The sequence below is a fragment of the Bombina bombina genome, chromosome 1 (genome assembly GCF_027579735.1).
Source record: "Bombina bombina isolate aBomBom1 chromosome 1, aBomBom1.pri, whole genome shotgun sequence".
Classification (NCBI taxonomy): Eukaryota; Metazoa; Chordata; class Amphibia; order Anura; family Bombinatoridae; genus Bombina; species Bombina bombina.
Window position 1 is genome coordinate 442,360,439 of NC_069499.1, and position 17,164 is coordinate 442,377,602.

Below are 17,164 nucleotides of genomic sequence, written 5' to 3' on the forward strand. Positions count from 1 at the left end.
AACACACTGTTGCAACATATCTTGTAGGACATCATTAATAAATTCCTGGAAAACAGCCGGAGCATTACATAGGCCAAAGGGCATTACAAGAAACTCATAATGCTAGCTCCTGGTGTTAAATTCTGTTTTCCATTTGTGGCCCTCCTTGATCCTAACAAGGTTGTACGCTCCTCTCAAATCAAGTTTAGTAAAGACCGTAGCTCCCTTGAGGCAGTCAAAGAGTTCTGTAATGAGTGGAATAGGGTAAGCATTCTTAATGGTAAGACTATTAAGACCCCTATATTCGATGCATGGTCTTAACTCGCCACCCTTTTTCTTCACAAAGAAGAAGCCAGCCCCTGCAGGAGAGGAGGATTTGCGGATGATCCCCCGCGACAGAGCATCAGCAACATACTCCTCCATAGCACAATTCTCCACAACAGATAGAGGGTAAACCCGGCCCCGAGGAGGAATGGCTCCGGGTTGCAGGTCTATGGCACAATCGTAAGAGCGGTTAGGAGGCAACGTACCGGCACGCACCTTGTCAAAAACGTCTAGGAACTCTTGGTACTCCTCTGGCAATTGAGATACCGAAGAAGTGCACAAGACTTTAACTGGTTTCCGAAGACAAGTGGAAATATATTGCAGAGACCACGACAAAATTTCGGACCTGCGCCAGTTGAGACTGGGATTGTGCTTTTGGAGCCAGGGATAACCCAGAACAACCGGAAAATGCGGAGAGTTTATCACCTGGAACTGGAGGGTTTGAAAAAGGAGAGCCCCAACAGCCATGGATAACGGAGCAGTTTCGTGAGTAACGAGTGTGGGCTGAAGGGGCCTGCCATCAATGGCCTCAATAGCAAGTGGAACGAACCGAGGCAAAACAGGAATGGAGTGCTTTGATACAAAAGCACTGTCAATGAAATAGCCTGCAGCACCGGAGTCAACAAGAGCCTGGGTGACTATGGAGGAGTCCACCCAGGAAAGGACAACCGTGACCAAAGGTTTCTCCTTTAGTGGTTCTGGGGACTAGGATAAACCACCCAAGGTCTGCCCCCAACAGGACCTTAGGTGTGAGTGTTTCCCGGCCGTGTAGGACACGACTTCAAAAGGTGGCCCTGTAACCCACAATAGAGGCAGAGCCCCTCCCTCCTCCTAAAGGCCCTCTCCGCTGTGGAGAGACACGTGAATCCCAACTGCATCGGCTCAGCAGTACCTGGTGACTCGGGGCCAGGAGGCATGGGAGGAGAGGGAGGCATGGGTGGGAATGAACATGTAGGAGACAACGGAAAAGGAGGCTTCCACAAGCGCTCTCTGAGTCTGATGTCAATTAGGATCAAAAAAGACACCAATGCCTCGAGATCCTCTGGTAAATCTCTGGCAGCAACTTCGTCTTTAATCGCATCAGAGAGGCAACAAGGGCTTCATTGTTCCAACCTACCTCTGCGGCAAGCATACGGAACTTAATGGCATACTGAGCAACAGATCTTGTACCTTGCTTAATGGACATGAGTCATTTAGCAGCAGAGAAGGAGCGAGCCGGAACATCAAATACCCTTCGAAAGGAGGTCACAAATTCAGGGTAATTTGAAATCACAGGTTTATTAGTCTCCCACAAGGGATTAGCCCAGGCAAGAACTGTGTCAGAGAGTAACGAGATGAGAAATCCCACCTTATCTCTGTCAGAGGGAAACGCCTGAGGTAACATCTCAAAATATATGCCCACCTGGTTAAAAAACCCTCTGCACTGTTTAGGATCGCCTCCATATCACTGAGGTAGAGGTGCAGAACCGAAAAAATAGACTTAAGTGACCAGCGCCAAAAAATATAAATTACTACAAACTCCAACTAGAAAAAATAGGTTACCCTCAAAGACCTACAGGACTAATCAATACAAAATACAAAGCACTAGGGAGCGCTGAAACCAGCTTAAGAGTAAGGATTATAGAATATATATAATAATAAAAAAGAGCTTGAAAAAGATATTACATTTTGAAACTAGTTGCTCTATTTGCTCTATTTTAAACTAACTCCTACACCTTTGGAGTATTTTATTTGTGCAGATATCTTGTGGCTGAATAACCCTCTGCTAGGTGTTTTTTGTGCAGTATTGGCCATTATAAACAGGCCTTGGGAGCGAGAATGCATATCCTGTAAAAGAAAGCTGCAAAAAATTCACTGGGTTTCTAGCCTAGTATATCTAATTGCTTTTCCCTGTTAAAGCTTTTCTGTTTCAAGTGGCCATTGGTTACTATTGGAAGGTGTGTCCACAGATCGTTGGTTCAAGTTCGGAGGCCAGTTGCTGCTTATTATTATGTAAGTACGGATGTAACTTCCCCTGCTATTTGCTGTGTGACATTTACTAAGAGGATTCCTTGTCCGTAGGGGAAATACCATCATTGGCTGCGACTGCCTCTTTTGTCCTGGGAACGCTCCTCTTACAACTATACACAGAACAGCATCCTTGTATGAGCGTGGGTCCACATAGTAACAAGCCGAAAAATCTTTCACTCCTGGGAACAGTGCATGAACTTTTGGTTTAAGGAGTTTTTTATACTAATTTTCTTTTTTTCTTAATTTTGTGATTTATTATTGTATGTCTTGAATAGGTCGACCTATATTGTAATAAAGTTTTTTATATATAGATATGCAATTCTAGTATTTGTTGCTGGCATCTTCTATAGAATTGAATTTTTTCACATAGAATTTTTTTCATATATAATTTTTTCCAATTTTGAAAAGATTTTTTTCACACATAATTCCTAATTCACAATTTATATTTACATGTATTATACATATTGCCTATTATAGTAGTATCATATTAGTATCAGGTTAGGTGTTTTATTATTATATATATTCTATAATCCTTACTCTTAAGCTGGTTTCAGCGCTCCCTAGTGCTTTGTATTTTGTATTGAGAGGTGCAGAACCGGACATGCTCCTGGTAGGACTAGGTGCAGCAGCGGAAACAGGAGCAGCCATAACTTGCAGGACACTTTGGTCCAAATGTGCAGTGCGAGTCAGCAGGGTTTGCAGGGCTAGTGCAAATAGATCTAAGTGGTGATCCAGTTCATCTATCCTGGAAATTATGGCAGGTAAAGGTGGATTATTAGCACCATCAGGATTCATGGCCCTTGCGTAATGTCAGGATGCCAGGAAGTGCAAAAATAATCACACCTTTATTAATAGCAAAAAATAATAAAAAATCCACAATAAATAAATAATAAAAAAGTCAAATAACAAGCCAGGAATCAAAACCAGAGCTGGTAGTCAGACGAGCCGAGTCAGGAGCCAAAGCGAATAGTCAGACGAGCCGAGTCAGGAGCCAAAGCGAGTAGTCAGACGAGCCGAAATCAGGAACAAGGAGAACAACAGAGTCAGGAACAAGCCAGGGATCAGGAACCAGGAGGGACGTCAGACAGCCAGGTAATACACAGGAGCTCTCACAAACAGGTCTGAGACAACGCAAGGGCAAAGCATACTGAACAGAGGCCCTTTAAATAATAATTGATCACAATTCTGAGACTGCATCCTGTCTCACACGGATGAAGTACACCAGTCTGGCTATAAAAGCAAGTGCAGGAAATGAGCAACATCACACAGTATGCACCAGAATCAGCAAGAGAGGTGAGTTAAATGGCTGCCAGCAGCACATGGCAAACAAAACAGGGAAAAAACCCTGACACATGCAGACCAATTTGATGCAATGTGCAGCGTATGGTCTGAGTACTGACAGGCTGACCTCCCACCCCTTCAACCTATGCAGTAATGCTGGCAGCAAACATATGTCTATTTCCAAAAGACAACATCTGGATATGATGCTGAGCACCAGCACTCAACTTCTTTGGTCAACCATGGTGAGGCCTGTTCTGAGTGGAACCTGTCCTGTGAAACCGCTGTATGGTCTTGCCCACTGTGCTGCAGCTCAGTTTCAGGGTCTTGGCAATCTTCTTATAGCCTAGGCCATCTGTATGTAGAGCAACAATTCTTTTTTTCAGATCCTCAGAGAGTCCTTTGCCATGAGGTGCCATGTTGAACTTCCAGTGACCAGTATGAAAGAGTGTTAGAGCGATAACACAAAATTTAACACACCTGCTCCCCATTCACACCTGAGACCTTGTAACACTAACAAGTCACATGACACTGGGGAGGGAAAATGGCTAATTGGGCCCAATTTGGACATTTCCACTTAGGGGTGTACTCACTTTTGTTGCCAATGGTTTAGACATTAATGGCTGTGTGTTGAGTTATTGTGAGGGGACAACACATTTACACTGTTATACAGGCTATACAATCACTACTTTACATTATAGCAAAGTGTCATTTCTTCAGTGTTGTCACATGAAAAGATATAATAAAATATTTACAAAAATGTGAGGGGTGTACTCACTTTTGTGAGATACTGTATATATATATATATATATATATATATATATATATATATATATATATATATATATATATATATAGTCTGACAGTCATGGAAAGTCAAAGCACATCTGGAGATTTTTTTTTTTTAATTTGTATATCTCTCTTCTCTCTCGCAACAAAAGTGAGTACACCCCTAAGTGGAAATGTCCCAATTGGGCCCAAAGTGTCAATTTTTTGTGTGGCCACCATTATTTTGCAGCACTGCCTTAACCCTCTTGGGCATGGAGTTCACCAGAGCTTCACAGGTTGCCACTGGAGTCCTCTTCCACTCCTCCATGACGACATTACAGAGCTGGTGGATGTTAGAGACCTTGCGCTTCCTCGCCTTCCATTTGAGGATGCCCCACAGATGCTCAACAGAGTTTAGCTCTGGAGACATGCTTGGCCAGTCCATCACCATTACCCTCAGCTTCTTTAGCAAGGCAGTGGTCGTCTTGGAGGTGTGTTTGGGATCGTTATCATGTTGGAATACTGCTTGGGGCCCAATCTCCGAAGGGAGGGGATCATGCTCTGCTTCAGTATGTCACAGTACATGTTGGCATTCATGGTTCCCTCAATGAACTGTAGCTCCCCAGTGCCGGTAGCACTCATGCAGGCCCAGACCATGACACTCCCACCACCATGCTTGACTGTAGGCAAGACACACTTGTCTTTGTCCTCCTCACCTGGTTGCCGCCACACACGCTTGACACCATCTGAACCAAATAAGTTTATCTTTGTCTCATCAAACCACAGGACATGTTCCAGTAATCCATGTCTGCCTGTTTTCAGCAAACTGTTTGCAGGCTTTCTAGTGTATCATCTTCCTTCTGGGAAGACAGCCATGCAGACCAATTTGATGCAGTGTGCGGCGTATGGTCGGAGCACTGACAGGCTCTGGCAGCACTCATACGTCTATTTCTCAAAGACAACCTCTGGATATGACGCGAGCATGTGCACTCAACTTCTTTGGTCGACCATTGAGAGGCCTGTTCTGAGTAGAACCTTTCCTGTGAAACTGCTGTATGGTCTTGCCCACCGTGCTGCAGCTCAGTTTCAGGGTCTTGGCAATCTTCTTATAGCCGAGGCCATCTTTATGTAGAGCAACAATTCTTTATTTCAGATCCTCAGAAAGTTCTTTGCCATGAGGTGCCATGTTAAACTTCCAGTGACCAGTATGAGAGAGTGTGAGAGCAATAACACCAAATTTAACATACCTGCTCCCTTCACACCTGAGACCTTGTAACACTAATGAGTCACATGACACCGGGGAGGGAAAATGGCTAATTGGGCCCAATTTGGACATTCACACCTAGGGGTGTACTCACTTTTGTTTCCAACAGTTTAGACTTGAATGGCTAAGTGTTGAGTTATTTTGTGGGGACAGCAAATTTACATTGTTATACAGGCTGTACACTCACTACTTTACATTGTAGCAAAGTGTCATTTCTTCATTGTTGTCACATGAAAAGATATAATAAAATATTTACAAAAATGTGAGGGGTGTACTCACTTTTGTGAGATACTGTATATATATATATATATATATATATATATATATATATATTTTTTTTTTTTTTTTTTATTTCGTTTTTTTTCAGTTGTATGATTTAGTAGTGAAAATTATTAGTGCCCCCCAGTTTTGACTGTGGTGTCTTATGTGCCCCCCCTATATATTGTTCCTAGAGTTGCCACTGGTTTTGATACTCTTCTCAATGGGACATACATATGTACTTGTAAGGTATGTCTCCGGCCTTGTTCTTGCAGTCAATGAAAGCATGTGGCTGTATTAGGATACCTTCCCTCTCTAGAAATATCTGTAGGTTACAGATCTATTTCTGCCTGTAAGAAATATGATCTCATGGATTACAGGCTATGCTCCAGTTTGCAGAGTTCCTTTTTTGCACAGAAGAAAAAATATCCTTTCAGGGCAGCATGTTCAGACTTTCTCAGACCTTGATAAGGGCTTTCTGTCACTATAAATTTCTATTTTTAAGGCCTCCATTATATGAGAATTTGCTCCTCTTTAACTTTAAACTATGGACTGTGGACTTACTCTCTGAAGGTTAACCAATCTTTATTGTTCCACATGTTTGTATGTGTTTCTGCTAAGTGTATACAAATATAGAAAATAATATTTCATATTAATAAAGTGATGTTAATTTACAACAATCTATTTTATCCATTTAAAGAGCATTTTTCTTATATAGTTAATTTACTTTACTTATTGCATTACAAATAGATAGGTTCCAGTTCGTATAGCAAATGTGCCAGATAGAGTGCAGCACATGCAAGTCTTTCCCAGTGTCTTATAATCACCTGGCCTGTTATTAAGTAAGGGCAAAGGTTTCTTCCCCACCATTAATACACTGAATAGCGCTGTAAAATTGCTAATTGCATAGTCAAAGTAAATGTACTTTATTACAGTTAAAATGAATGTAATGTGTAGTTTGCATTTGCTGAAATCTAATAAACTCAAAGGAGCATAAAAGATTGCACAACAAAATTGGCTCTTTAAACAGTTGACAGGTAAATGCTTCAATTCAAAAGCACTTACCTTTTAAAATATCCCCTAAACCAATTATTGTAAAATGCCAAAGACATGACTGTCTTCAGCTATTTCCATTTTTCATTTTAAGTACTGAAAGAAGCTGTGAAAAAGCTCAGGGGGTATGAAAGCAGCAAATCCAGAGCCAGCATAATTCACATCAGAATTCTTTTTTGTCAACAGCAGTGCCTTATGGGTTTTTAAACACTTAGAATGGGGCTTTTAGACAGGTAACCTTATTGTAGTTTTATTTAGATCATTAAAACCCTGTTTTCACTATCTAAGAATGATAATTTTAAAGGAGAAATTGAATTTGTTTGTTAAGAAGCCGAGTGACCTAATACAGAAGAAGCTCTAGAGAGTTAGGTTATGTCCCTTGAGGGATAGTTTATCTGGGTTTCAGTATGTGCACGTGGCTGATCACATGAATGTACATAAATACATTTGAAATTAATTGTGGCCAATTATATAGTCAGCCGGTCAGTAAAAATCATTCACATATGTTGTTTGCAGTAACTTCCAATGATGCAAGGTGATATTGTGCGCTGGGGTTTGATGCAGTTATTTTTTCCAGTGACGATTGTGGTAATGCAAGGGCTCTACAAATGTCCCTAGGCAGCTGCTTAATTGACCTTACAGTAAAACAGAATGGGAAAATAAAATAGGTAATTAGTGTAATTATATTTATTTATTTAGAGAAATGCTTCATTTACCTGGAAGTAGCTCAACACGAGAACAATAGCTCCAATAGCAATATAGTAGTATGCAAACTGGGTCATTTCTTTTTCAATATTTATTCTGCAAAACAGGACAGGTACAAAACCCCTTGTATAAATGCTGTGACAATATCAAACACACAGAACGTGTACAGGAAATATGAGACACTTGCAGCTTATAGACAAAATGACCAATGCTGAATCAAAGTTGTATTATCACATTTTGTTTATTAGACTTTAATTATCACAGTTGTTAAAATATCCCAAAATTCAGCAGGGTCTGGTGACCACATGACAATATGCTCACTATTATTATTTGTTCATTTTTAATATATAAGAATAGTAAAGGTATATTTTATTTTGGTAAATATACTGCTATAAATGTAAAGCCAATAAACCACAGATCTCAGTGACTTCCTATTATGTATATTTTATATTTCTGCATTTTGAATTCATTTCCTTATGTAATGCATTATTCTAGCCTTGTTTTATAAAGTTTGATATGGTTGTATATAAACTAAAATTACAGGAAGAAAAAGTAAACTGATATAATATTGTAGTATCCCTGGTCATATGACGATTTGAACCAAGTGTTTACTTTGTGTATTTATCACTCCCTGTGTATGACAGCGGGCTGGAACACAACGCTCTGGAAGCCAATGGGATAACATGTAGTGCAATGCATTACCTTATTGAAGTATGAATTTAAAACATATGAGTGATCTGTGTATATAGTTTAGCTAATGTTACTGTACTTTGGTTTAGCTCAGGTCTGTTCTTGACAAGTTGTGTCATTGTATTTATTTTCAACCTACTATACTCTACATTTCCTATGTGTTTTTTCTTTTAGCATTTCTTTCTAGACTACCTTTACTAACAGCCTCTCCATACCTCCTAGCATTTCCCGGACTGGGATGTGAGAAGTATTTGGGTGGTGACCCACAGGTGTTTTCTTTAACCAGAGGTGTATGGCCATGGGTGCGACCTGGATGTGTTAAAGAGACAGTCAAGACCAAAATTGTTATTGTTTAAAAAGATAGATAATGCCTTTACTACTTATTCCCAGCTTTGCACAACCAACATTGTTATATTAATATACTTTATAACATTTAAACTGCTAAATATCTGCCTGTTTTTAAGCCACAACATACAGCCTCTTATCACATGCTTTTTGATTAGCCTTTCACAACATTAGACTGCTAATCCATGTAAGACATATAGATAACATTGTGCTCTCTCTCTTTGAGTTGTGCATGAACCAGCACTAATTGGCTAAAATGCAAGTCAATAGATAATAAATAAATAGTCATGTGATCAGGGGCTGTCAAAAGAGGCTTAGATACAAGGTAATCACAGAGGTAAAAAGTATATTAATATAACTGTGTTTGCTGTGTAAAACTGGGGAATAGGTAATACGGGGATTATCTATCTTTTTAAACAATAACAATTTTGGAGTTGTCTGTCCCTTTAAGTTGTAATGGACAGGAGTGGATGGAGCTCAGTCAGTCCCTGGTTTCACTCTGTAAATTGGGACTTTTGCCATGAAGGACAAATGAGAGAAATTGTGAGCTCTGCTGCCAGTCCTTGTTAGCTCTTTAGTTCTTATTATATTCTATGCAACTTTTTACCGCGGCTCAGACAATCAATGGGCTGCTTTATTGTTATCATTATTATCATTTATTTGTAAGGTACTAACAATATATGTAGTACTAGAGACATGAGCAGTTGGAGAGGCTTTTATTGAATCTAGATCTCATATATAGGTGGTAATAGCATCTTCATAGACTTTAATGGTGATTTTATTGCTTCTACCAACTTTCTTACTTCTCTTTAGAATGCTATCTTGTACAAAGATTGATATGAAGTTGCCATAACCTGAATTAGATTTACTTGTATTTTCTATCTTAAAGGGTCATTGTAGTCCCAACATGACATGTTCCTATTCCTTTATAGAATTATTGTTCCCAAGCAGGAAACAGTTGGTGACAACCCCCGTCAATCACTTTCTGTGCTCAGCTCGGGAGTTGCAAGCTAGAGTTTTATCCCTTCACAGTTTCAGTGTAAGTAGTATAACAAATACAAATACAAGTTCTAATATATTAGAACATGTGATTTTTGCACTGCAAAAGCCCTTTAAATAAATATATATATATACATTTTTACGGATCATCAAGTTTAAATGTTAATGTTAAATGGTTAATCTTACCCACAAGACACAGTGCTGTTGTCAACAAAATAGTCAGATCCATTTATCCAACTGATTATGCCATCAACACATGTTTTATTAGGATTCTGGAGTTCTTGCGTTTCCTTATCATATGCTATAAACGTGTCAGTCATTAGACCATAGATCAGGAGCATTAATGGCTGGGCTGCACCATGAACTAATGCACAGAGGCCTCCAACAATCATCATAATTATATCTTTTCCCTTGGCAAAGCGAAACTGGAAAGAAATACATATTCCAAAGTAAGAGATGGCAGTTCTTAAACTCTCATATCTTAGTAAAGTAAGTAAATGCATAACATATAGAGTGTAGACAGGCAATACCTCATCTTGTTTATTAAAGAGTTTGAATTTATACAATGTAGATGTATTTATTTTTTTATTTTCAGCCCTCTGTGGCAAAGTAGTGTTAGGACCAGTCTAATTGGGGCACCTTGTAAGTTGGTGACTGGCTAAGCAGAAAATGGCCATATTGTGTGACTAAGATCCCAATATTATTTAAAAAGAATAGTTGTCTCTTGATGTTGTTTGCAGGCAATTTTTTTGCAGCAGTTCAAAAAAATATGTTGTGCTTTTGAAAATTGATGTGCGCCAATACCTCTTTGTTTGTGTATATATATATATATATATATATATATATATATATATATATATATATATATATATATATATATATATATAAGTATATATATATTTACACACATACACAGTATATATATATATATATATATATATATATATTTACTTGAATAAACAAAACCTCAACTTATGAATGTCAAATAAACTTTCAGACCTTGTCAAAGTCTATAATTCTAATAATATAATAATAATATTAATAACAATAATATATCCTTTATTTTTAATTATTACTACTAGTTATATTACAAATAGGAGCTCACTTTTCCCAGCACCCTATTAAATAATCTAATACACTACATTTTTAATTTTGCTTTCCTTTAGTTATATAAATTTCCTTCCAATATTAACCTGCATTAATGCATTCCTTTAACTGAATTAGGGGGGGAAAAATAACATATACCAGTTGGAAGAATCCAACACGTATTTCTTTTTCTTTTTTCTTCTTTGATTTCTTTTCAGATCTAGTACAAAAAGAAAAAAAAAAGCCATTTAAAAAAATAAATCATTAATTTGATATATGTTTAAATAAACTTTGTTCAGGATGTAAACCCAATAATTATTTTTATTTATTGAAAATATTCAGGTTTCTAACATACAGACAGTAAGGTCCATTAAATAATAGTTTTCTGTAAAAGTGATTAGGGTTAAAACTCTTAAAAACAATAACAAATAGATTATTTTATAGTAGCAACATCTGTTATATCCACATCTTAAATGGGCAAGGTTCTAGGCCTTATTATTTAGGAGAGCTAAAAAATGGTGAAAATATAATTGAGCTAGATTTATAGATGTGTGTTAGGCTGCCAACAGGATTAAAATCAAAATGAATTTGGGCTTGTGCCTTTCATTAAAGGGATACTAAACCCAAATTGTACCTTTTATGATTCGGATAAAACATGCAATTTTAAGCAACTTTCTAATTTACGCCTATTAACAATTTTTCTTTGTTCTCTTGGCATCTTTATGTTGAAAAGGAGGAATGAAAGTTTAGGTGCCAGACAATTTTGGTTTAGAACCCTGGATAGTGCTTGCTGATTGGTGGCTACATGTAGCTACCAATCAGTATGCGATACCCAGGTGCTGAACCTAAAATGGGCTGGCTCCTAAGCGCTCATTCCTGCTTTTCAAATAAAGATACCAAGATAACAAAGAAAAATATATAATAGGAGTAAATTAGAAAGTTCCTTAAAATGTCATGCTCTATCTGAATCAGGAAAAAAAAAATGTATTTAGTATCCCTTTAACATATATAGTTGTGTGAAATGCCCCAATAGGTGATAGATATCTTGTTTATCAAACATGAACAGCTAGCAATGTGAAAAAACATAATTACAACCAAAACACTATCTGTGAGATTATGAGTTTTGCGGTAACAGGGGTGCGTTGCTAACAAGCATTTTTTTTTAACGCTCCTTTAAGACAACCCTGGTATTACAGGTTTTTACAAACCCGGCGTTAGCCGCAAAAAGGTGAGCGTAGAGCAAAATTTAGCTCCACATCTCACCTCAATACCAGCGTTGCTTCAGGTAGCGGTAAGCTGGCTAAACGTGCTCGTGCACGATTTCCCCATAGGAATCAATGGGGCAGATTCAGCTGAAAAAAAACCTAACACCTGCAAAAAAGCAGCGTTCAGCTTCTAACGCAGCCCCATTGATTCCTATGGGAAACAAAAGTTATGTCTACACCTAACACCCTAATATCAACCCCGAGTCTAAACACCCCTAATCTTACACTTATTAACCCCTAATCTGCCGTCCCCGCAATCGCTGACACCTGCATTATATTATTAACCCCTAATCTGCCGCTCCGGACACTGCCGCCACCTACATTATCCCTATGAACCCCTAATCTGCTGCCCCCAACATTGCCAACACCTACATTATATTTATTAACCCCTAATCTGCCCCCCCAATGTCGCCGCAACCTACCTACATTTTTATTAACCCCTAATCTGCCGCCCCCATTGTCGCCGCTACTATATTAAATTTATTAACCCCTAAACATAAGTCTAACCCTAAACCTAACCACCCCCCCTAACTTAAATATAATTTAAAATAATCTAAATAATATTACTACAATTAAATAAATTATTCCCATTTAAAACTAAATACTTACCTATAAAATAAACCCTAAGCTAGCTACAATATAACTAATAGTTACATTGTAGCTATCTTAGGGTTTATTTTTATTTTACAGGCAACTTTGTATTTATTTTAACTAGGTACAATACTTTAGTTATTAAATAGTTATTAACTATTTAATAACTTCCTAGTTAAAATAAATACAAAAGTACCTGTAAAATAAAACCTAACCTAAGTTACAATTACAATGAAGGTTCCTTTAAATGACGTCATCCAAGATGGCTTCCCTTGAATTTTGATTGGCTGATAGGATTCTATCAGCCAATCGGAATTAAGGTAGGAAAAATCCTATTGAAATCTTGGTTGATGTCATTTAAAGGTGGCTTCATTCTTCGCTTGGACTTCGTTTGAAGAGGATGCTCCGCGTCGGCTGGATTGAAGATGGACCCGCTCTGCTCCGGATGGATGAAGATAGAAGATGCCACCTGGATGAAGCCTTCTGCCCATCTGGAGGTCCTCTTCTGCCCGTCTTGGATGAAGACTTCTGCCCCTCTGGAGGACCACTTGTGCCCAGGTGGGTGAAGACGGCTCAAGGTAGGGTGATCTTCAAGGGGGTAGTGTTAGGTTTTATTAAGGGGGATTGGGTGGGTTTTAGAGTAGGGTTGGGTGTGTGGGTGGTGGGTTTTAATGTGGGGGGTATTGTATTTCATTTTTACAGGTAAAAGAGCTGATTACTTTGGGGCAATGCCCTGCAAAAGGCCCTTTTAAGGGCTATTTGTAATTTAGTATAGGGTAGGGATTTTTATTATTTTAGGGGGCTTTTTTATTTTATTAGGGGGATTAGAGTAGGTGTAATTAGTTTTAAAAAAATTTAATTATTTTTTTATTTTCTGTAATTTAGTGTTTGTTGTTTTTCGTACTTTAGTTTATTTTATTTAATTGTATTTAATTGTAGGTAGTTTAGGTAATTAATTTAATGATAGTGTAGTGTTAGGTGTAATTGTAACTTAGGTTAGGATTTATTTTGCAGGTAAATTTGTAGTTATTTTAACTAGGTAGTTATTAAATAGTTAATAACTATTTAATAACTATTCTACCTAGTTAAAATAAATACAAAGTTGCATGTAAAGTAAAAATAAACCCTGAGATAGCTACAATGTAACTATTAGTTATATTGTAGCTAGCTTAGGGTTTATTTTATCGGTAAGTATTTAGTTTTAAATCAGAATACTTTTTTTAATTGTAGTAATTTTATTTAGATTATTTTAAATTATATTTAAGTTAGGGGGGTTAGGGTTAGGTTTAGACTTAGTTTAGGGGTTAATACCTTTAATATAGTAGCGGCAACGTTGGGGTGGCAGATTAGGGGTTAATAAATGTAGGTAGGTGTCAGCAATGTTAGGTACGGCAGATTAGGGGTTAATAAAATGTAACTAGTGTTTGCGAGGCGGGAATGCAGTGGTTTAGGGGTTAATATATTTCTTAAAGTGGTGGCGATGACCGGTCGGCAGATTAGGGGTTAAACTTTTAATTTAAGTGTTTGTGATGTGGTGGGGGGGCTTGGTTTAGGGGTTAATAGGTAGTTTATGGGTGTTAGTGTACTTTTTATCACTTTAGTTAAGAGCTTTATGTTACGGCGTTAGCCCATAAAACTCTTAACTACTGACTTTTAAATGTGGTAGGAGTCTTGACAGGAGAGGGTCTACCGCTCACTTCTTCCAAGACTCGTAATACCGGCATTATGCAAGTCCCATTGAAAAGATAGGATATGCAAATGACGTAAGGGGATTTGCGGTAAGCTCGAGTCGCGGAAGAAAAGTGAGCGGTACACCTGTACCTGCTAGACTCGTAATACCAGCGGGCGTTAAAAAGTAGCGTTGGGACCTCTCAACGCTGCTTTTTAAGGCTAACGCAAGACTTGTAATCTCGCCGTATGGAAATATAATTGTTAAATTGGTTATGTAAATGTTTGTAACATGTGGTCTCAATTTGGTCTCAATCAATAGAACGAGAGGCATTTAGAAACTTCACTGTGGTGAATAAGTGGTTGGTGTGGTTAAGTTTTTTTTTTACTTGACCTCTTCAAGCATGAGGAACACATATAAAAGACTCTATTACCCTTATGAAGTTGTCTCATTTTTTTCTTATATCTTTCTTTAACTGTTTCTGTTGCAAAGTTTTCTTTTGTGCAAATGTTAGAGGGGACTGTTTTATGTATGGAGTTTGTTCTTTCCATTTAAATTTGTTTGTTTAGTAATGTTTTGAAGGTGCTTTTTTATAACACCAGTATCACTGACAATGTAGCTCTATGCAGTTATATGCAGTGAAAAGAACAGACACTCAAATTTAAACTTTTGTGATTCAGATATAGCATGAAGTTTAAAGTGACTTTACAGTTTGTTTCCATTATAATGTTATGTACAGTATTTTTAAATGCACACATTTTGAGGCACCAGCTACAACTGAATATGTGCAAGATGTCACTGTGTATATGTGTGAGTCTGTAAATGGCTGATGACTTTCACAAGATATAGGGGGACATCACATTTTTTAATTTGTCAGAAAAAAAAAATATGCAGCACTTTAGATAAGTATAGACTAGAGATCAAATGATTGATTTGAACTGTATTAAACTGGTATTGTTTGTAAAGTAATTGTAGTAATTTGCAAATCAATGGCAATAGTTATAAACATACTTTACAGAGAAAGGAAGCCTTTATTTAAATACTTACCCATTTGCCAATGATTGTAATTCTCCTTCTAAAACAAAGAGATAAATATGGTTTATTAAAAGTGTTATATGATTTACTACCTAAAAGAGAATCTTCCTTGAACCAAATCATCATGATACACATTTATCAATGTTCAAATTTGAAATTACCCCATGAAAATCCTGGTGCGTTTCCTAACACGTTCTAAAAATGCAAAAGTTCTATAAAAAATACCACAAAACATGATGACAAGATGGCAATGACAGTTACTTTATGTTACATTTATTGTGAATGGATATTTGGATCTGACAGACATAATTTGTGTAATTATTTTATAAACGCATCACATGGTTGTTCTTCAATCAAAACCCCAGCCGCTCAGTTGAACTGTTCATTTCAATGTGGTGCACCCCCACACTGGAAAAAGCTGACCCTTAAAGGGACAGTATACTGTAAAATAGTTTTTCCCTTAATGTGTTTACAATTGCTTTTTTTACCAACTGCAGAGTAAAAAATGTATGAAAATTAGCTTTTTAAGGCTTATTTGTGTATATTAAAGCTCTGAATTTGTGTTTTGAAGCCACAACCTAATAAAATGGGTTGAGCATGAAGGTATAATCAGATCTCATTACTGTATCACATTGTGCACATTTACCTGCTTCTTTATCTTATATCTGTCCTTAAAACAATCACCAGTACTTTGAGAGAACAATGGAAAATCAACATTGTATTACCTTATCTCTGCTTTATCACACTGGGAGTGTAATTTCTTCTGCTGGCTGTGTTTACAAAGCTTATCTATAGCTGGTACGCGCGGCCACAAACTTTCAGAATAGGTGGGGATACCACATGCTAAATCAACAATTTCAAATGCCAATATAAGGGTAAAGGAGCTACTTGTAAACAATTTAATACACTCCAGCAGGTAAAGTGGATCATTGGGAACAAATTAAAGGGGAGAAAATTTTTGAGTAAACTGTCCCTTTAAACATTCAAACCATCTCCAGTCTTTAAGAGAGAAACTTACTAACGACCTGTAGTCTCAAGCACTGACTGAGCTAACTTATTTTCAAGAAACAGGCAATCTACAGCAAGGAAGCATTTAATATTTGTATATTATTTATATCTCTTTGAGATTAGTTTATTCCATAAGGCAATAATAATAATAATAATAATAAATAGTGCTAGATTTTTTTTATATATATATATATATATATATATATATATATATATATATATATATATATAAAATTATTTTCAATTGAAACACCTTCTAACGATATTGCACAACTTGTAATCTAGCCCAGAATATGCTATTGCTCACTAACCTAACTATGAGGCTGGTCACACTCTTGTTCTTGTTTTCAGGAAATAATGATTTCTGAACATTAGCCGGTATTGTCTGTGGGTTTTTCCAGAGCTCAAAATTTTATAAATGATTCTGCCATTGATAGCCCTAAAACTCAAATTGTTACCTCCCATAAACAAGAGCAAATCAATATCTGCATAGTACATGCACATAAAATTATATTTTAGCTCAGTGAGTAGTGCACGTTCAGCATATATAATATCCAAAGTTAAAAAAAAAAATGTTTGTTTACCTGATAATGAAGATTTCCTGGAATCCATGTTGCTGAAAACCCCCAAGCTGTAAGAAATAAGAAGCTTGCACATTAGTTTTAAATTCATATTCATTCTCCATAAATTGCTTAATCGTGCATAATAAAAAAAAAAATTGCAATGCACTTTTGTTATTTATTTTGTCAAGTAATTTAACTCTGAAAATTGTAGTGTTTCTTATCCGCCTAGAGGGGCCTGAGAACAGTCAGTGGAATGTTGAACCCTAACATTCCT

At 37.1% G+C, this 17,164-nt stretch overlaps 1 protein-coding gene across 1 annotated transcript in view; it reads right to left on the reverse strand.

The window, feature by feature from the left end:
* The window catches only part of LOC128638201 (bile salt export pump-like), a 192,392-nt gene extending 175,453 nt beyond the window's left edge, over positions 1–16,939 (reverse strand). Inside the window, exons 1-5 of the mRNA XM_053690063.1 lie at positions 16,912–16,939; positions 15,332–15,359; positions 10,919–10,979; positions 9,860–10,098; positions 7,651–7,735 (exon numbers count right to left, since the gene is read on the reverse strand). Of these exons, the coding sequence (XP_053546038.1) occupies positions 7,651–7,735; positions 9,860–10,098; positions 10,919–10,979; positions 15,332–15,359; positions 16,912–16,939 (441 nt within the window). The remainder of the gene's footprint in view (positions 1–7,650; positions 7,736–9,859; positions 10,099–10,918; positions 10,980–15,331; positions 15,360–16,911) is intronic.
* Between the last annotated feature and the right edge of the window lie 225 nt (positions 16,940–17,164).